The sequence below is a fragment of the Typopeltis vanoorti genome, chromosome 15 (genome assembly GCF_054136105.1).
Source record: "Typopeltis vanoorti isolate ZY-2024b chromosome 15, IOZ_Tvanoo_1.0, whole genome shotgun sequence".
NCBI classification, from domain to species: Eukaryota; Metazoa; Arthropoda; class Arachnida; order Uropygi; family Thelyphonidae; genus Typopeltis; species Typopeltis vanoorti.
The window spans coordinates 159,477-179,951 of NC_143563.1; the positions used below are offsets into that span (position 1 = coordinate 159,477).

The following is a 20,475-nucleotide window of genomic DNA, read 5'->3' on the forward strand; positions in this document are numbered from 1 at the left end:
TTACGAATTTTAACACGTTCGGTTGAACTTTATTGCTGCTTTGGGGAAGGCGAACTCACACACATCTAATTAATAACAATAGTTTTTAGTTAGATATGTGTTTGTCGGTGCAACATATGGATTTGCTTGAGCCTAAATAGCATAGTTTTTATCTTAGTTGTCTCTAATTGCACTATTTGTTGAGAAATATATTACACAGACTGCTAGTATCTTATTCACTGACGTAATAAAAGTACTTGTTTTTCTTGCCTCTGCAATATAGTGGCTATTGATGAGAGTGTGCTGTTTTCCGCGCGAGCAAATTACTATCCCGCGCTCTGAACGTGTTTTAGCTTTTTTTTTTCATTTGCGAGGTATATGCGAAACTTTTTAATTTCTTTTTTCGAAAAGTAAAATCAGGGATATGAGTTATATGCGAGGGCGAATTATATTCGAGTAAGTACGGAATTTCAATTATGGATAAGTACATTGGTACCTTCTTTAAAGAGGAAAATAGCTCGGATGACAGCGATAATACAAAACGAGTTTGTAATGACAGTTTGTGTGTAGTTTCTGAAGAGAAAAAAGTCTGTAACGAATCCACAGAAACACGGAATTCCCATCAGTTGCAATGCAATAATATTAATACGCTGAACTAAAGGAAAGATTTGCTGACTTGCTGAACACTCATTCAAAGGTAAATACAATCGGTTATTTTGTAGGAACATTTTTCTGTTTTGTGAGTTTTCTCCCTTTCGGTAATTAGGCCTACATTATTGTGTTATTATTCAACACTTGTTTACAGTTTAGAATGTGTATATAAATCAATATCAACAGTAGCCTGATTACGAATGCGTGGTGAAAGGGACGGGGAGGTTTGGAGCTTCCCCGGATAGTATTTAAAAGGTAAATACAATTGATTATTTTGTATAGGCCTCGAAACTTATTAGTTTAGAATTTAACCACTGGGAAAGGGTTTGTGTCCATCTCAAAACTCTGAAACAGAATTTGGAAACATATTTTCCGAATAACGTTTATAAGAAATTCCTGTGGGTTCACGATCCATTTCAGGCTTGCAGTCACGAGAACGACCTTTCGTTATCGAAAAAAGAGCAGCTAATTCAGCTTTCAAGTGGCAGTGGGCTTAAAATGCAATTCCGTGATCGTGGTTTGGCTCGATTTTGGGTCTCGCCTTCACTGAAAAGTGAATTCCCGAATTATCTGAAGCAGCATCGAAAATCATCATGCAGTTTTCTACAACCTATCTTTGTGAGAAGGGATTTTCATCGCTCCTTCAAATAAAAACAAAACACGTCTTAGTGTGTGTGTGTGTGTGTGTGTGTGTGTGTGTGTGTGTGTGTGTGTGTGTGTGTGTGTGTGTGTGTGTGTGTGTGTGTGTGTGTGTGCCGATCTTCGACTGACGTTGACCAGTATTGATCCAGATATCCAACAACTCTGCAAGGCCGAGAAGCTCATCCATCTCATTAAAAGTAAATAATTATATCATATTATTTATTTATTTAATAAAAATTAAAACTTTGTTCGATGATGATACACTTTTACTCGTTTACTTCCAAGTTAATTAAGTTTCAATGTGTATTCAAAACATGCTTTTAGATTTATTGTGTTATAATGGCACAGTTTTTCCCAGTTGGTAATCCCCACATACGCTTTTAAAAAAAGTACATAACTTAGTGGTCCATAGACCACTAAGTAAGCATTATACTTGCCTTTGGGCTTTGAGAGCGTGAGAAACGCTGTCCTATAGCTGTCCGAGCCGGGACACAGAGGATCACGGGTATCATGTATTGGCGAATCATTGCAGATGCTCGGTCATAGGTCGTGTGCGATACGCTCGTATTCTGTTCTATTTTGCATTGAGTTTGTTGAAAAACATGTCTTGAACTTGAAACTTCTTTCCATCTCTGAACATTTAAACTTACCGTACGTAAATTCCTCAATAACATTGAAGTTAAGTTACAGTTAAAATTTTAAAGTTTTAACTGTAACTTTAAAATTTGTAAACTATTTCATTTTGTTTTTTGGATTTTGTGCTTCAAATTATGGCTGAAAAACGTCAGCAGAGTATTTTATTGAACTATTTCAAAAAATCCAAAAAAACAAAAAAGGATGATTGTTAGTAGCAATGTCGGCGCTAATCATATTGTCAATACCGATTTGGATTCGGTTTCCCCAGTCGTAGGTCTGACAAAACCATCGAATTATCCAGAAGAAAGTACTTCCTTAGTTATTCATAATTCTCACGACATCGCATTTTTGAAAGAACAAACATTTAATTTTGACGATAATTTAGATTTTGTGAAAAAGTTGTGGAAACCAGAACCAAATTTTGATTTTCCTGCAAACTGTGCTGCAATTCACAACCGATATTTTCAATACACATGGTTTGAAAAATTTACATGGCTTGTGTACTCTCAAGTTGAAAATAGTGCGTACTGTAAATATTGTGTGTGTGTTTTGCACTTGCTAATATTGGAAAATCTAAATCTGAAGTACCTGAGCAGTTAGTAACGCGAGGTTATAATAATTGAAAGAGAGCCATTGAAAAATTTAATAATCATCAAAAAACAAAATATCATATCACGGCTGTTATATGATATTTTTACTTACGAAATATCATATAACTTACGAAAGACTTACGAAAGACTAAACAATATTCGAGATGGAAAATGTATTTCCAATCAATCGACAAATTGATGTAAATAGTGCATCGCAAGCTGCAGTTAATCGGAAATGATTAGAGCCGATTATAAAAACAGTCATTTTATGTGGTCGGCAAAATATACTTGAGAGGACATCGTGATTGTGGAGAATTTTCATTTGAACAGGAGCCAATCGCCAATGAAGGCAATTTTCGAGATTTGTTAAGAACGAGAATCGATGCCGGCGACAAAAACTTGGCTGAACATTTTAAACATTCGGCCAAAAACGCTACCTACATTAGCTGGAACATAAAAAATCAAATTATAAATGCATGTAATGAAATCATTTTGAACCGTTTGGTCGAAAACATTAATTCGACGAAATGTTTTTCAATTCTTGCCGATGAAACTTGTAACATTTCTACCGCTGAACATCTTTCCTTGTGTGCCAGGCATATAGACGAAGAAAATGACAATAATAAAGTTTGTGAACAATTTTTGCAATTTGTTCCTGCAACAAGCACTACAGGAAAAAACTTATCCGACAAAATATTAGAAAGCATAAATAATTATGGCATCGATTTGTCATATTTAGGTGGGCAAGGTTACGACGGTGCCGCATCAATGAGCGGAACGTTTAACGGTGTCCAATCACACATATCAGCTATATATCCCCAAGCTTTATATGTTCATTGTGCATCACATAGTTTGAATTTGGCAATTGGAAATGCTGTGTCTGTGACTGAAATAAGAAATTGCATTGGCATAATTGAAAAGGTACACAATTTCTTCAATACCCCTAAGCGACAGGACGTTCTTCTTGACAACACTGATAAATATACACCGAAACTACGCCAAGTTTGCCCGACTAGGTGGGTGGAACGCCATGAAGCCATCATGACCATGGTGGAATTATATGATGCAGTGGTTCATAGCCTTGAAACAATCATTTCTTGAGAAGACAGAGACTCGTCCTCTAACGCCAAACTTTTGAATAATTCATTGCGTGAATTTGGTTTTATAATATGTTTATTTAGCTTGCAAAAAATATTTGCGTACACCTTACCATTGTCTAAAATAATGCAAAAATCTGACAGTGACCTCTTAATTGCCCTAAATTTTGTTGATGATGTTGTGGCTCAATTAAATACCGTTCGTGAAACACCAGAGTCTTCATTTAAAGATATTAACGATGAAGCATGTATAAAAGCCAATAATTTTAATATTGACATTAAAAAGCCAAGGACTTCATCAAAACAAACATTAAGGTTCCAGCCGATTCTGTAGAAGAGTATTTCCGGAGAACTATTGTCATTCCATTTACTGATCAAATATTGACTCAACTTAAGGATCGTTTCACTCGGCACCACAACATTTTGAAAATTTTTTTTCTCTTCTACCAAATGGAAAAGATGTTCCAACAGCAGGTGCGATGGAAATTTATTTCGTCAACTGTGTGAATTTTATGCCGGTGATTTGCCTTACACAAATCCAGCAATTTTGAATGCCGAAATCAAGTTGTGGTATAAGAAATGTGAAAAACCGTTTGCAATAGCTCCACGCAAAAATGCCGTTGATGCAGTTTCAAAGTGTGACAAAATGATATATCCTACCATCTATAACTTATTAAAAATATTTACAGCGCTTCCGGTAACAACATGCGTCAGTGAAAGATCATTTTCTAACTTACGCCTTTTAAAAACCTATTTAAGATCTACCATGACACAATCACGATTGAACGGACTGGCTTTGCTATATATGCACACACACGGAGAGATTAATGTAACCACGACTGAAATAATTCAAGAGCTTTGCAAAAAAAAAATAAAACTGTATTTTATTCTTTAAATAAATTTTTATAATCATCTAATGAATTTTATTGAATGAATGAAATTTAACGAATTTTAGTTGAACGGATAAAAATATTTTTAATGCAAATTCATTGCATTAAAAATATTTTTATCCGTTCAACTCGCCCCCACCCCAAGATTAAATCCTGGGTGCGCCACTGATCACACATAGTGTGCGTCCAGACAGGAAGCTGGCAATCCATCTGCAGAAGTCCAAATGATGGAAGTTTACTTAGTAAGCCTTTGTGCCAGACCCGGTCAAAGGCTTTAGAGATGTCAAGTACAACAGTGGCGAATTCTCCATGCTTGCTATGCTTGCTGCGCAAGATCACTAATCGAGAAAGAAGTAATATTTATTTGTTAATAAATGCATGCATTTATAAGCATTCCGTTTGGCTTTTATTTTTGTAGACAGAAGACGTCTTAAGCTTGCGCGGCAATAATTGAGCTTCGCGGTGTGTATCGAAGGCCGATGCTTGCTCGTCTAGTCAAAGCTAACTTGGCTTGCTCGGTTGTAGGAGCTTCCAGGTCATCGCTGCGGCACTGTGATTTCGCCTAGCCATTTCCGCTCCCTTCACGTCGTCTTAAACACAAGGCAATACGCAGTCAAAGTAGCTCTAGCCAGTGAGCTTCAGCCAGCCGTTACAAGTGTGTGTGTGTGTTACTTGGGAAAATTAAGTTACAACCAACTTTTTATGAATGTTATTGACCAGTTCATAAAGAAGAACCGTAGGGTAGAGTTTGTATTCAAGTAGCTAAATTGAAAAAGATATAATATCATTTGTAAAATAAATGTTGTATTTGTATGATTAAATGTACGTAAATTTCTAAATATTTAGTTTTAAATAGTCAGTAATTCATTATTCCGCTAATCAGACTTCAATCACATCTCTCATTCCCTGAATGATAACAAGAGCAAGCGTGAATTTGAAGACCAGCATTCGCATCTGATCTTTAGCTTCATAGATTTCCAAACAGCTTTCGACAGAGGTTGTTCACAATTCTTAGTGAATTGTGAATACCCATACCCTTCGGCATACCGATAAAAATAAAGCAATAGCAGAATCGCACCAGAAGTATTAAGCTAGGTTAATGGATAATAGGGAGATACTGAGAGCTTTCTTATTTCCACTGGAGTTCTTCAGGGAGACTCTTTGGCTCCACATCTTTTCATTAGTACTCTTGATTATATATTCAGACTAACTGGAAATGAGTGTGGAATAATTCTCAAAGATTCGGGGGCAAACCCACATAAGCAGTCTCTTTGCAGATGATGTTGTAACATTCAGACTGGCCGAAGCCATTTCGACAATTTGTGTAAAAATGCAGCACTGATCAGATTGGCAGTCAGTAGCAGTAAAGCTGAAGTCCTAAAGAACAGAGTAGAACTAAATATTAGGCTAAATGACCACATTCTTGAAGAAGTAGAAGATTTTCAGCCCCTTGGTTCTTACATCGATACACTAACTGACATAGTGACAGGAAGACACAAAACTCTTCAATTCCATAAAAGTCTAACTAATATCTGGAAATCAAATCTCATCACCACAAATATCTAAACTGGTCCGCACAAAACCACCAGTTGAGCCATATTCACATATGATGTCCCAGACATGGAGCAGCATTACTCAACGCGCAGTTAATATCATCAATAGCTTTGGGTCAACGTGCCTTCGAACAATACTAAGATATAAGGTGGCAAGATCACCTTCCTAGCACTATTATTCTTGAAGGACGATAGCAGAGACAATACCAGAAATAATTCAAAAAAGTCAACTGAGATGGTTGGGAGAGAAACTAAGACATCCACCTTCGCCTACGTTTAGTGTTCTTGCTCTCAACCGGTCAAGGAAACTGTTTAGCAATACATAAATAAAGTTCTTTTTGAAAATGAGACTCATGAACCAACTGGTGTTTACTATTTGGCACATCGTGTCTCCTCACTTTCATCTAATAGCCTTTGCATCTTTGCTATATGAATATTTCTGTATGTAATTCCCCATTTATACATGAATAAATGATGATGATGAATTAATACCATCTTATCTTAGAAAACCGAATTTTGTTAGTTGTATTTATGGAACTATCAGGTTTCTGAATATCAGAAACCTGACAGTTCGAGCATATTCATAAACCTAAGAGTTCGAACCATCAGATCTCTTCATACACGACACAGCTAGAAATGCAAACGTTCTGGAACGACTGGACTTGTGTTTGAATTCATTTTGGAAGGACGTACAAAATACATAGCAAATCACATTACACAGCGAGTGCCACAAGAGCTGTTTCTCTGCCACACACTCATTCACGTACGGGATGAAAACCTGCTTTCAACTAATACATTCGATTTTCCACTGTACATGTGGCACAACCGTGATGCTCATTCATCAAATACGCTGAGAAACAAACTCCAACATACGCAGAAACCTACATACACCAAGTAAACATCTAAAATCAGATATCCGTCTTCCTTTAGGGTGCTCCTACAAGACCATCATTCAGTAAATGCAATGCAATGTGAACAACTAGAGAAACCATCTGCAAAGCAGGTTTAGGTTAAAGCAGAGCAAACTGTGTAGAATAGAAGAGATCACAAAGGTAGAAACATCAAATTTCCAGTAGCCGTCCTCTTGGATTAAACAAATGATGCTGCTTAAGTATAAAGAGCTAATAAGCTTCATTTCGGCAATGAAAACATTACTTAAATTAAGGGGATATTAAATCCCACATAGTTTTAAAACCGAATAAGAAACTCAAAGATTATTCGGTTTTAAAACTATCTGGGATTTAATATCCCCTTAATTTAAGTAAATGATGCTGCGCTTAAATGCAGTGGCGAAACCCAGAATTCCTGTTGGGGTGGAAGTGTCGGAACGTTGTTGAAGTACTCGAGTACATATTAAAAACATCACTTTCTCGTTTTTTCTGTGCATCATTGTAAAGAAGCTCCTGATGACAATTTTGTAAAGTTTTGTGGATACTTTGCTTTAAACGTGTGTCCTCTTCAGAATATTTAACTTTTCAATTTTTTCATCGGTGATCAACTGGGAGATTAGGTTGCCGCATGTGAAATGGCGCGCACTGAAAGGAAACATCCCGACTATTGTTAGGAAGTTATTTTCTCACCCCTCCCCTGACTCGATGCAAATCATTTTAGCAGAATGTGATCTATTCCAGCGAGTTTTCGCCAGAACACGAATCTCAATTCAACTGACGATTTCGTCACGTGTGCGGCTGTTAGTAGTCTCACTTCGTTTCACCAGATGGAAATAAATGAGCCTCAGTCGGCCATAATATCTTTCAAATGTCCATCCCCAAGTAATCAAAAGGGGTATCAACGACATACAAATCCACTTCCGCTATCTTCGTTAATAGTCTATATTACTGCCCCGCATCATTATTCTAAACCCTCGCACTAATTGCGTTCTGTGACAGTGGTACACTATTATTTCATTCCTTTGGGGCGGTGCAGACCTTATCGCACATGTCAAGTGAAGCGGACGACACAGCATGGGGGGTGGGGGGGCATAGTTTAGGATTCCTTTTGTATTGGCCGCAGTGTCCCACTCGGTAGACAAGCGGCGTTCTCAGCGACGGAAAAAGGGACACAAAGGGCTCACTAGCCTCAATTAACGATACCCTTGACCTTGATACAGCCTCCCCTGCCCAGAAGACGTTTACCGACTGCCTTTGCAGGTACACCTTACCGATGTTGATCATTTCAGTAGGACAGGAGTGATCGATGGGATACGAAAATCCCAGCTATCGCGATTACTTCAAGATATATCCATCGGACTAGTAATGTCGTGATTGGTCACTTGATTTCTAAAAAAAAAAAAAAAAAAACAGGACAAACACCCCGGTATCGTCTTTCCAAAAGTAAATTGCATACTTATAAACAACATGCAATTAAAACAATTGCATATTGTTTTAAATTTATAATTTAAAATGCAATTGTAATTTTTAATTGCATGTTTATTCCTTCCATTCCTCCTCCTTCTCAGTTTGTAATATCTGATAGCAATTCCTGCCTGCGCCATTTCCCACACTCATTAACTTTTTTTTTAATCTCATCTTCTTCTCTTCCCTATATATACAGGGTGTTCGGGATAAATTTGACAGTTTCGTAAGGAAAAAGAAAATCTTCTTTGTATCTATTAAATTTAATGAATTGACAAAAAAACATTACAGGCATAGTTAATTACAATACTATCAACAAGATTTACTCAAAATAACCACCATTAGCATCGATCACAGCTTCAATTCTGCTTCGGAACTTCGAACAAGCTGATGCTACAGTCTCCCTGGGAAGGGCCGCAAAAACTGTTTTAATTTTATCCATTAACTGGGCTTTTGTATTACTGGAAGTGCGATTGGTGTCTTTTTCAACTGCGCCCCATACAAAATAATCCATGGGGTTAAGGTCTGTGGAGTTTGGAGGCCAAACATTTGGACTGGTGAAGTCGTAGAAATTTTCAGACAACCATTTTTGACTTTTCCCAGAGGTGTGGCAAGGGGCCGAATCCTGCTGCCATACATACGGCCTACCATTGGCTACCCTTGTTATCCAGGGCTTGACTACAGTTAGCAACTCCACGAACAAAGCCCGAATTCCAATGCCAGGGTTCTTCAACACCTGTTCCTGCAGATTTGCGAGGAATTCTGCTGTACGAACGCAATCAGATCGTCTGCTAGGGATCTTTCTTCTTGCTACATCCTCGTAGTCACCATTGCAAGTCTCTAGTTCATGCCTGATTGTTTTTACTGTATTCAGGGAGCATTGGGCAGCAGTCGTAATATCCTTATTTTGATGGCGGGCACGAATCATCATGATACAAGTTATTCTCTTCCATGATTCAGGTGGGTTCCAGCTATCCATCCTTTCTGACATCTTGTATATGAATGAAGAAGGGTCCAAACTTTTAAATGAAGAGAAGTGTGTGTTAATACATGTAACTTACGGAAAAATATAATTAATTATAAATATGTCAAATTTATCCCGAACACCCTGTATATGCCATTGTTCCATGATGTTGTCATTTGACTGTTTCTGTTATGCCTCGAGAGATTCTTTGTGTGTGTGTGTGTGTGTGTGTGTGTGTGTGTGTGTGTGTGTGTGTGTGTGTGTGTGTGTGTGTGTGTGTGTGTGTGTGTGTGTGTGTGTGTGTGTGTGTGTGTGTGTGTGTGTGTGTGTGTGTGTGTGTGTGTGTGTGTGTGTGTATTCTTCAGTGTTTTCTTGTCCATTCTTCAATAAGACGTGATAGAGGTCAATGGGCAGTCAAAGAACTAACATTGATCTGGATGTTCAGTAGTTGGACATTTTACGTTACATTTCACTGTTATGGGGGGGACACCAGGCAGGGCAAGATGGTTTCGTTTCATGGGAATTACGACCAATACAACGACGATGCCTTAGTTTATTATATTATCTTATCTGTTATGCGGTAGTGTCCTTTCGTCGGTTCATTTCTTTTGCAAAAATCCTTTCATCTCCTTAGGACCAGTTGAACATTACTCGCATCCTAGAAACGATTCGAACCCACGTCTTTCCAATCGAAGGGCAAAGTTCAACTCGCACCTTCGACTGGGCTGCCAGCAAGGTGATTTATGTTCATATTTACCAGTGCTGTCTAGTAGTGATTCAATTATGCGGCTCTCGAAGTCACTCAGATCGAGGTTGAATTACTGGGGCAGGGATGGCAAGGAAGCAGCAAACACTTGCGGTTTTACCTGACTGCAGAAAAGATACATTTTTTCATGGATTATAAAACACACACACGTACACCCCTGCAACATATATTAGCATGCTTCGGTAGTGACGGAGATGAAACTTGCAGACAGGAAATCAGCAAATTATTTCCTGCCTCCTCCAAAACAGATCAAAATCGCTGAGACCGACTTTCTAGTCTAAAAGGAGCTCTAACAAGCATTTCTTTCCGCTTTGGTATCAACAATTGCATTCTTAGAGAGAGAGTTACAATAGTGTCGCCTCCGCGTAAGGTCAGGTGAGGAGAAGCGCAAAGGCGTTCTTTTAAGCAAGAGCTCTTGACTCTCGCCTTTTGGAATTAAGTGTATTTAGCCCGGGGATGCTCTTCACGGGACGACATCCGATAGCTGGTCTTTGTCAATACTTCCACGACTGGTTTGCGTTCGTACCGTGACGGCTTCGATGACTCATCGCTGTCACTGGTGATGCACTTCCGACGCGATACACGTTTCGACGGGCCAGTGTGTTGCTTGTCACATATCCGAACGTAGGACAACTTCATTTAAAGGAGTTCTACCAAACGGATTTCCGACTTTGTGTTGTCCTGATATAAACCTCAACTGGTTGAATTAAAAGACGTTTTTCTTGTTGAGCAATGGAGACTGCTTCTATGGAAATATCTTTAGAATGCCCGGAATTTCTCGTTAGAAATACTGCATTTAAACAAGAAAGCCGTCATGTTTTGGTTTTGCTGCCATTTATCTGGCGCGTCATCGGGGTGAATATGTACACTAACTAGAAAACATAAATGAAATAAAAATCAGCTCAGTCATATGGAAAGTAGTTTGTTGTAGAAATATATAACCTTTCAGTGACGAGAGCAAACTCACACACACACACACACACACATTTGTGGTATACACTTAATTGGTTTTCAAAACTCATTGGAAATTGTTGGTGTGGGAAAGATCTGATGTAGATATAGACACCAGAACACTTCTCTAAAGGAACAATCTCTCTCTCTCTCTCTCTCTCTCTCTCTCTCTCTCTCTCTCTCTCTCTCTCTCTCTCTCTCTCTCTCTCTCTCTCTCTATGTTGTACCTTCATTTTGAGTTTGTACCACCATTTGAGAACAAACCGCCAATTCCGCATCAGCAGAGATCGAAATTGGCACTTTACATAAGAAGCATCAATGGAAAAGAAAAGGAATTGGCAGAAGAATTCGATAAGTACCAAGTCGACATAATAGGTGTTACCGAAACAAAGATGACAAAACAGGTGAGATCTTTCTAAGCAACAAATAAAAGAAGTTATGACATCTTGTTATAATATATTTCCTGAATATATTCTGGCAATGACAATCTGGAAAATCAGGGAGCAATCAACAGTAAATATGAGGCTAATCTTCTTGAATGGCAGTCAGTCTCAAGCAGAGTAATGTGGGCAAATATCAGAATGGGGAACTGACAATGAGACTTATTTGTGCCTATGGTCCCACAGAAGGTTCTACCAAGGAAGAAATGGAGGAATGTTTCAAGGCGTTAGAGAAAAACGCCTCTCCCAGTAGGAGTGGGCTTTATATTAAGCATCACGTGATTTGCTGAGCCCTTATTCTTTAATGATTAAGATGCCTGGAGAAGGAAGTTTGTATTTTGCTTTTTTTATTTCGAGAGTGAATTTTTATATTCTGATATTCTTATTAAAATTCATTAAGAATGTCAGGAAATCTTTGATACCGTCCATATAATGCCATCATTTCGAGATGCTTTTGTGATAATGCTTTATTCAAATTTCACCATGAACAGGTTTGAGATCATTGATGACAGCGGAGAACCCATAGCTCTGACCAAAACAGTTGATTTTACAAATTGAAGTAAGACGAGAGAAGCCAATGCTTCAAATGGGAAACTGTATCCAGTGGAAACAATGACTTCCTCTACTGGTAAGTCGAAGAATCTCCAAAACCGGAGAAAAGCGTTTACTACGCTAAAGGTTAGCCTACATCATTCCAAAAATTTACAAGATTTGGTCTGACTGATTTCTCGCTATCCCTATACTTCTCAAAACGCAATGCAGTATATATAATATAATAAATACGTTGAGATACGCATGATGAAGTACTGGATGTGTTACCCAATGTCTTGCGTATGTGTTCTTGATCTCGTCGATTCAGAGAGCATCCTATCTTTCAGTGATCAAGAAGCACATCGAACGAACTCTTCATTTCTTCAAAGAAAGGGTCACTAACGGATGAGGGATGAAAGTGTGCGACAAAATCTCATTAAGAGAAGAATTATTGGCAAGAATGAGAGGAGCTGACAAAGGACAAGTATGTGATACGGGTGGTTTGGGTCTGATACGTCGGGATATGAACTACTCCGCCAACGCTTACTTTGCATAAATGCAATGAACTGAATCTAGGGAAGTGACACTTCCGATGGAACTACTGAAGCTGTCAAAACTGGTAAACATGTTTGGTTCGGTGGCGTGCACATCTTCCAGATTACATTTCAGTTGGATTCACTTTGTTCCGTACTGATAATTCAATCTTTGCTAAACACCCTTTTTATACCTAGTAGAATAGGGGACCATAGTACAGAAACGGTTCGTTTGCGTAGGACCAGTAAGCCTGGAACACTGTTCCAATCCACAAAGAGAGAGAGAGAAAGGGAGAGAGAGAGAGAGAGAGAGAGAGAGAGAGAGAAAATGGTTTGCATCCATCGGCCGATGAACATTAAACCTGACCATCAAGTTAACATTCTACAAAACATAGCAACCTGTCATGTGTATTGAGCATGCTCTTCATAGACACGCGAGTTTCGCAGTAGCATCTGTTTTTGAGCTGCGAAGCTTTCGGTAGACACGTTTTCTTAGAAAGAAAAAGTTTCAAAGCGGTTTTTATTGTGAAGCTTAATTCCATCATATTTCCGATAAATTGTAACGAAATAGAAATTTCGAAAAATATCAGCCGAAGAAGGCATCAGAGTGGGTGGGTAGGGTGGGGATTTCGGTTTTATACAGAAATCATCCCTTCACGCCTTCTTTCACCCTGTGATTCGTTTGTTTTCTTCACTTGTGCGATTGCGCAGTTGTGTCCACAATAAGTTCATTTACGAAGTTAACATTTTGCGCACTTTTTATTAGCAGTGACGTCAGGTTGTTCGATCGGTGCTTATGCTGTTCTCCTGTGATCCCGAGCACTTCCTTCACTAGGCGGGAATATCTGTTAAAAATAAACGCAACCCCGTCTGGAGTACCAAACAGATGTTTCAAACCGTGTTCTGTTCAGCATTATTTCCCTTGCTTGCTTTACAAGGTAAACCAAGGTAGGCTTGTCTTCCAACACAAGTGGCATGGACTAGGCTTGAAGGATATCCCATCCCGCCTTGGAGCACTCGATTTGCTTCCGTTATCTATTCTTCAGTGGTTGCTGATCGGGACCATTAGGCATAGGTACTGACGACTGGGAGATCCTTTGTAATGCGGTGTGGCACTCGAACAGCTCGTTGGCAAACCCACAGTTAATGTGTGTGTGTGTGTGTGTGTGTGTGTGTGTGTGTGTGTGTGTGTGTGTGTGTGTGTGTGTGTGTGTGTGTGTGTGTGTGTGTGTGTGTGTGTGTGTGTGTGTGTGTGTGTGTGTGTGTGTGTGTGTGAATGGGAAACAAGCGCTTATTTCGAGCAGTGCAAATTTCCGTTTCCCATTTGCATCGTTATGAATTAAAGATTTTCCTCGTGAGTTGCGGAAGTGCGCTTTGCTCAACTCGCCAAGCATGAAAGTTTTTGCTCCTCTTTTATTTGCAAAGTCATACGCAGTTTTGACACGCGCTCCACAAGCAGGCGGCGCAGGTCAGTGACCGGTTTCGCTTCTTCGGACCAGTAAAGGATGGCGAATGGAAGCCTTCGGGGGTAACGAGATGGCCATTTAGCATGTTGACCAGACCGCTGCGAAGTGTACTTCAGGATAAAGTAGCGAACTGGCGTGGCAAGCAGTCTGCTGTCGAAATATTCAAATAAGAAAGCTTGTGATTATGGCACGGAGAAATATTTCATTCGGTGACTCCTTTCACATCGTTAACTACTGAAAGCTGTCTCATGGTTTATTCAAGAGTCTGTTTATTAATTATACCGGATACTAGTAAATGACGTTCTTGTTGGGGGGGGGGGGGTTCTTTCGTGTCTTAAAAGATCTCTCCAGAATTCCTGCAACTCTCATTTTGCAATCCTTTCTTGAATGCGAGCAATCCCCACTTCTTATCCAACACGACGAAATTAGGAAACGCTCACGCTGTTAAGTCAGCACAGCAGCGGTCAAAATCGTAAGTAAAAACTGATGCTCGTTGTGTCATTCAAATTTGTCCGTTTGTTTGTTCGGGTAGTTAAGGCGAAATGAGTGACGTCTCTTGTTTAGAACTGTGTTGTTGGACGATAAACCTTACGGAAAGAAGTTAACGGACAGACGCTAAATGAGTACTTTTTCCTCTGTATTCTTCCGTACGATTGCGACATGATGCTGTTTTGGGATGGCAATAAAAGTAGAGATGATCGCGTCGTTGCTCCGTGAAAAGTACTGCAGCCTGTTAACGTCCCTGAAACGATCGCAGTTCGATGGGCCAATGAATTACGTTTCTTTTAAAATTTCTTTAAGTTGCAATCTGATGCTCCAAAAGGGTTTAAGATGACAAGTTAGCAGGTGTTGGAGGTCGTGAGATTTCAAACAGGTGCTTGCAGTTACGGCCGAAGCAACACGCTATGAACCATTGTCTGTTATGTCTGCTAATTGCGTGCGTTCTTTTCACCGGTTTGTCTTTCTTAAGGAATAAATAAACTCAATTTTCGAGAGAAAAAATCTTGCCATCAAACAATGAGAGCAGCGAACTCACCTTCAGTTGGTAAGCCAAGAGATTTTCGCGTCGTACAAGGGTCTTTCCCACCTTTCTGCTACCGAAATCCCAGTGCTGCTGCGTGTAGGGAACGCAGGTTCTGCTGTTAATCTGGAAAGTAACAACCCTCTCTTTTGAGAGTTTTTTTTTTTTCTTTTTATAGAATGCAGTCGCTCGTAGAGAGCGAGTGGGCTATTACTTTTTGCATATCCGAATCGTTACCAGAGGGACAAAGAGGAAATGCAAAAAGTAATCATCGACTTTGACAATCGGAACACGAGCGCGTGGTGTGTAACCCTACGTGACATGTTGTACAGCATTAAATGCAGCGAATCTATAAGAGTGGTGAGCGATCGAGAACAATCCCTGTGAATAAACCTCAGTTCGTAGCAGGGAAATCCCAATTCTGCTGGACATGTGCGTAGTCGAAACCTGAGGAGCAGAAGCAGCATTGCCATCGCTGCTCGAAGGGTGAAAGCAGTTTCTCTAGTGAACCTTGACCCACATACCGTCGGAAGTTCCACCATGTGCAGTTTGTGTGTGTGTGTGTGTGTGTGTGTGTGTGTGTGTGTGTGTGTGTGTGTGTGTGTGTGTGTGTGTGTGTGTGTGTGTGTGTGTGTGTGTGTGTGTGTGTGTGTGCGACCACTGTTGTTTTTTTTCCCAACTTGCAGGCGTTGTGCTTAATTTAAAGGCAGGTTATCACATCTATCAGCTGACTTACAGAGCGGGCATTCTGAACCGCTCTCCTGTTTCCACTTATTCCATTTGATCTAACAACTAATGCAACCTCTAGTTTGTGTAAAGTTAATGGGGGGGGGGGAATTATAGATTTTGTATGCTATCTATACGTCTCTCTTAAATAAATCTAATTTTAGGAAAAAACACTAAAATCGATTTTAGAACCAGAAATTAACTTGTATCGGTGCTATTTCCGGTAAAAGCTGCCCGTAAAAGATAAAATGTGTTCAGCGTAGCACATTGAACTGAGGCAGATGAGCTGAACAGAAAAAACACTTCAGCAATTAAACAAGACTGCAACGTCGTTATCAACAGACTGCTCATGCTGCTCGTGTCATGGTTGAGAGCGCATCATGGTTGTCTTTCTATGTTCAACATCGCATATGAAATGCAGCTTGATTCTAAGAACCGTTAAAAGACGATCGCGTAAACTGTGGTGATTGGAAAGATGGGAGGCGAAGGGAACTTTAAAAATCTTCACTGGATTTTGATCCAACTTTTATTTATTTTTATTTTTTTTTAATCTAAGCTCACATATGGCGTTGCCTTCTCTTTAAGTAGAAAGAGATCATCTGCCGTACTCTGGTCGGGGTAAGTCCGCGAGATGAATTGCATACAATCGAGTAAACTAACTGCCTTCTTCTTGACAGCTTGTAAACAAACAAACAAATTCAGGAAATTTTCGATGAATCTGTTGAAATGGTGCACTCTTCTAGGGTTAGTTGAAGTCGTGTTAGCAATGGTTTGGGCAGCGAAGAGATGAAATTCCATGTTCTTTTAAGGCTGAGATAGAAGGAGAGGCAAAATGTAAATTTTACATAGAAAGAGAGAGAGAGAGAAGAGATTCAATTGTGTATGATAATTTCTGTCTGATGGCACATAACGGAGGTGAAGTGAGATTTATTTTCTATAAAGAATGGTGTTTCGTGCACAACTTATAAAAAAATAGCAAAGCGTGAAATCCCTCAGAAGTGTAATTTTTATCAAACGCAGAGAAAGAGCTCTTATCGGCAACACTCAAATCGTCGAGGATTTAAGGCAGGCGAGTGAATATTACTTTCGACTGAAGAAAGAGGGCAGGAGAAAAAACTGCTCCCTGGCTACTCCTACGTCGGTCCGTAAATAAAGAGAGAAGGAACCACATCCTCGAAGACTCACGATGGAGAAAAAATCAAAACTTTAGAAGTGGGTGGTCAGTTTTATTCTTTTTTTTATCTCCACAACCGGAGAGAAAATCTGACCATTCACCGAAAGTGGAAAGCGAATCACAAAAAAGCCTCTAATTCATACCTGATCAAATGAAATGGAAATATGAAAGTCGACTGCACAAGTGTCTCCGAGGCTTTTTCGGAGGTGCGCGAAACTGACGACATTCCGTGTGAAAGTCGGTGACGAAGTTCCATAGCGACAGTTTTTGATTAACTGGTGAGCCTTCAGGTTGAAAACCGTCACTGTTAATGATCTCCATTACCACAGAGAGGACCGAGTTGATGGCAATGGGTCGATAGTTTGATGCAAGATTTTATCTCCCTGTTCCAAACACTGGTTGACTATAGGCTACTTCCATGCTATGGTGTAATGCTGGCCTGTATAAGTGCTATCAGTACCAAAAGAGGTTTTGTTATCTGCAAAAAAAAAATGCCAAAAAACGATATATCCCCTTGTACTTCTGACGGAAGCTCAGGGAATGGATGCGCTGTACTGATTTTCTTATAGTAGAGAGAGAGAGACTGGGAAAAAAACTTGCGCCTCTGACGTACGTGATTGGAAGGCACGACTTCCACCACACAAGAGTACGGAATGCGGATTTTAAACAGAGTGAAGGGAGATCACGCCCTTTTCAGCAGGAATTATTTTTGTAGCCCAAACAAGACATGTTTGGTTCCGAAAATGGAAAGAACAGTCCTTGAGTCAAATTCCGGACGGCATCATTCTTTAGCGTTGTTTTAGTCAAAATGCACGGAACTGAAATGAAGAGGACGGGACGTCCCATAGAAAATACTTTGTTTATGAGATATGGCAGAGTTGACCCTAACAGCATATTCGGAATGAGATCTGTTTAAGAAGAGATGAAAATAGAATGTCTGAAAAGTGACGACAGATTCTTGGTATTCTGGTAGGTGACGTGGATAATTTGCACAACGCATTAGTCGAATAAGTGCAATTTAACTTAACTTCGTGTCTTAGTGAGGATCGTTTCTGATTACAGAAATGTACCACATTTATTGACTCAATGTGGTACATTTCTCCTCATTGCGTACTGAGGAAACAGTGCAAGATCTATAAAGCTATGCAATCGACTCCCCAGGAGTTCAAATATTGCACCTTCTAGGGTTATAAGTCAATTCCTGCAAGATCAGATTGAGAACACCCTGCAATTATCCACAGAAAAGAGCGATGTGAAAGCGTGGATATTCTGAGTTTCTGTATCTTTCAGAAGCAATCTTGTCACGAACAACAGTGCTGCATACTTAATTATGCTTTAAAATTATACCATGTATTTATACACTAGCTGAAGATGTATATCAAGAAATTAGGATAATATTAAAAATATATATACTTTCTGTATCCAGCTATACAGACCACATGTCTTATTCAGGGTTCCACTGGCTAATATTTCTTAACGCATTTCTTTTGCAGTAGGCGCTGGTTCAGCGGGTGCGGTGGTGGCCAACAGACTATCAGAGAATCCCGATGTATCGGTTCTACTCTTAGAAGCCGGAGGTAGAGAGAACATCGTCACGGACATCCCCATTGCAGCCGCCATGTTACAGATGACCCCCGTGGACTGGGCGTACCAGACAGAACCTCAGAAAGCATCGTGTTTTGGCCTAATAAACAGGGTGAGTACACGGCTTGTTTATGTAGATTCCCCACTTCCTCTCTTCTTCCTTCTTCGTGTTTCATTGATTTTGCTCTACCACAAATAACCACGATGCTAAATCATCGATGCTCTCTCTTGGTCTTCCTTGAACAAAAGGAGTTCGCGAGGCACCTCAGCGAAATCAAGAAAGGAACTTCTTTCTTGATTTTTCATTCATTTCAGTTAGCAAAGAATCCTGAAGTTTTGGGTACGTTTAACACTCGTAAACCTAAATTCATTTATATTTTGAAAGTTGGTGGGACAATACCGATGCCGGTGTTCTGAATGACATGCTGAACTCCTCTAAATGATGAGCATCGTCACCGCTTATGTGCAACATGAACGAATGTTTAATTAAATTAAATAATCTTGCGCATTCGGTTCAACTCTTGACGCATGATATCACCGTATAACAATAAACGGTATACGTACGTCTGTAATAAACTAAATAAATCGGTAATGCCTTTTGCTCCCCAGAGTAAAAAGAAGATGGAACTCTTTTAGCTTGAGAATTGGCAGCTTACCTTCACTGTTACTTGAGCAAATGTCTACGATCCGTGGACGTTATTAGTGAAGAGTATGCAGAACAATTGGGATATTTCGTGTTATTAATCCTAACTGGTATTATTGTCTAAGGTCGTGTGAGATTTATGGTGGAGAAAAAAAAAAACTAGGTTTTCTGGAGGAAACATTAGGTGCGTGCAGAGGATACCTGCTGACTTTTCGGGAACTAGGTAAGAAAAGGCCAAGAAAAGGAGAGAGAGAGAGAGAGATGGAGGGGAAGAGAGAGAATTCTTCTAGACGGCAAACTACAACCGAACCAAGGCAATATTTCTTCTAATGTTAGCGACATGGAAGTTATCGTAAGGCTACACAGGACTTGCATCCATCCATTCGTCCTAAACATTTATTGATATATATTTTTAAGTGTTCGATTAAACAAATGCGGTCCTCTCTAAATGGGGATCCCACCCAAAATAGGTCGATGGGTTAATTTAAACTATGGTGCATTAGTATCAGGGATTATCAGAAAGCCGGAGGAAAATCTTGTTCACATTGCATTTGCACACAAATTATATTCTTGAATAATGAGAAGACGATAATCGTGATATTATTCAGACGAACACTGGGATCCCCTGATTTCCCCGAATGAAACTCTACGCGTGTAAAAAAAAAAATGTATCAGGGAAAGGTCGCCAAGAGTGGTAAAGGAATTACAGATTGAAGCGAAAGCTTAATAATTTTGTACTGTCAATCGAACACCCCGCCATCTAGGTCTTACGTTTCTGGTGCGGATTATGCTCATTCTCCATACAGATTGCGGAATTGCAGTCGGTCTGGTATGAATCACAGTTTACAGATCAGAAAGAAGTGCTGTGGAAGATACAACATCAATAGCAGAACTGAATAACTGTATGAAGTTGTGCCATACGCCAAGTATATACTACTATACCATGTTGTACTGTACTATAATTTACCGAAAGAAAAGGCATGTACGGGGGTGGTCTGAAAGGTACTCGACTTCAACCATAGATGACAAGACTATCGGCAAGATTTTTGTTTTAAGTTTGTACATCTGTCATAAGCATCCATGTGAAATTGCAAGTCATTCTATCAAGTAGTTTTTTTTATACAGCTGTCTGAAGCAAAAGTGTTGTTTGTATCCCTTGAAATGGATAAAATTGAGTATCGTGCTGTTATAAAATTCTTTGTAAAAGAAGGTTTAACGCCGAAAGAAATTCATTCGAAGTTCATAAATGTTTATGGGCACTCTTCTCCTTCCTTTTCGACAATT

At 39.5% G+C, this 20,475-nt stretch overlaps 1 protein-coding gene across 1 annotated transcript in view; it reads left to right on the plus strand.

Annotated features, from left to right (window-relative positions):
• LOC150098286 (glucose dehydrogenase [FAD, quinone]-like) overlaps positions 1-20,475 on the plus strand; it is an 81,240-nt gene that overhangs the window by 30,106 nt on the left and 30,659 nt on the right. The window contains exon 2 of the mRNA XM_090405113.1: positions 18,458-18,660. Within this exon, the coding sequence (XP_090261239.1) occupies positions 18,458-18,660 (203 nt within the window). The remainder of the gene's footprint in view (positions 1-18,457; positions 18,661-20,475) is intronic.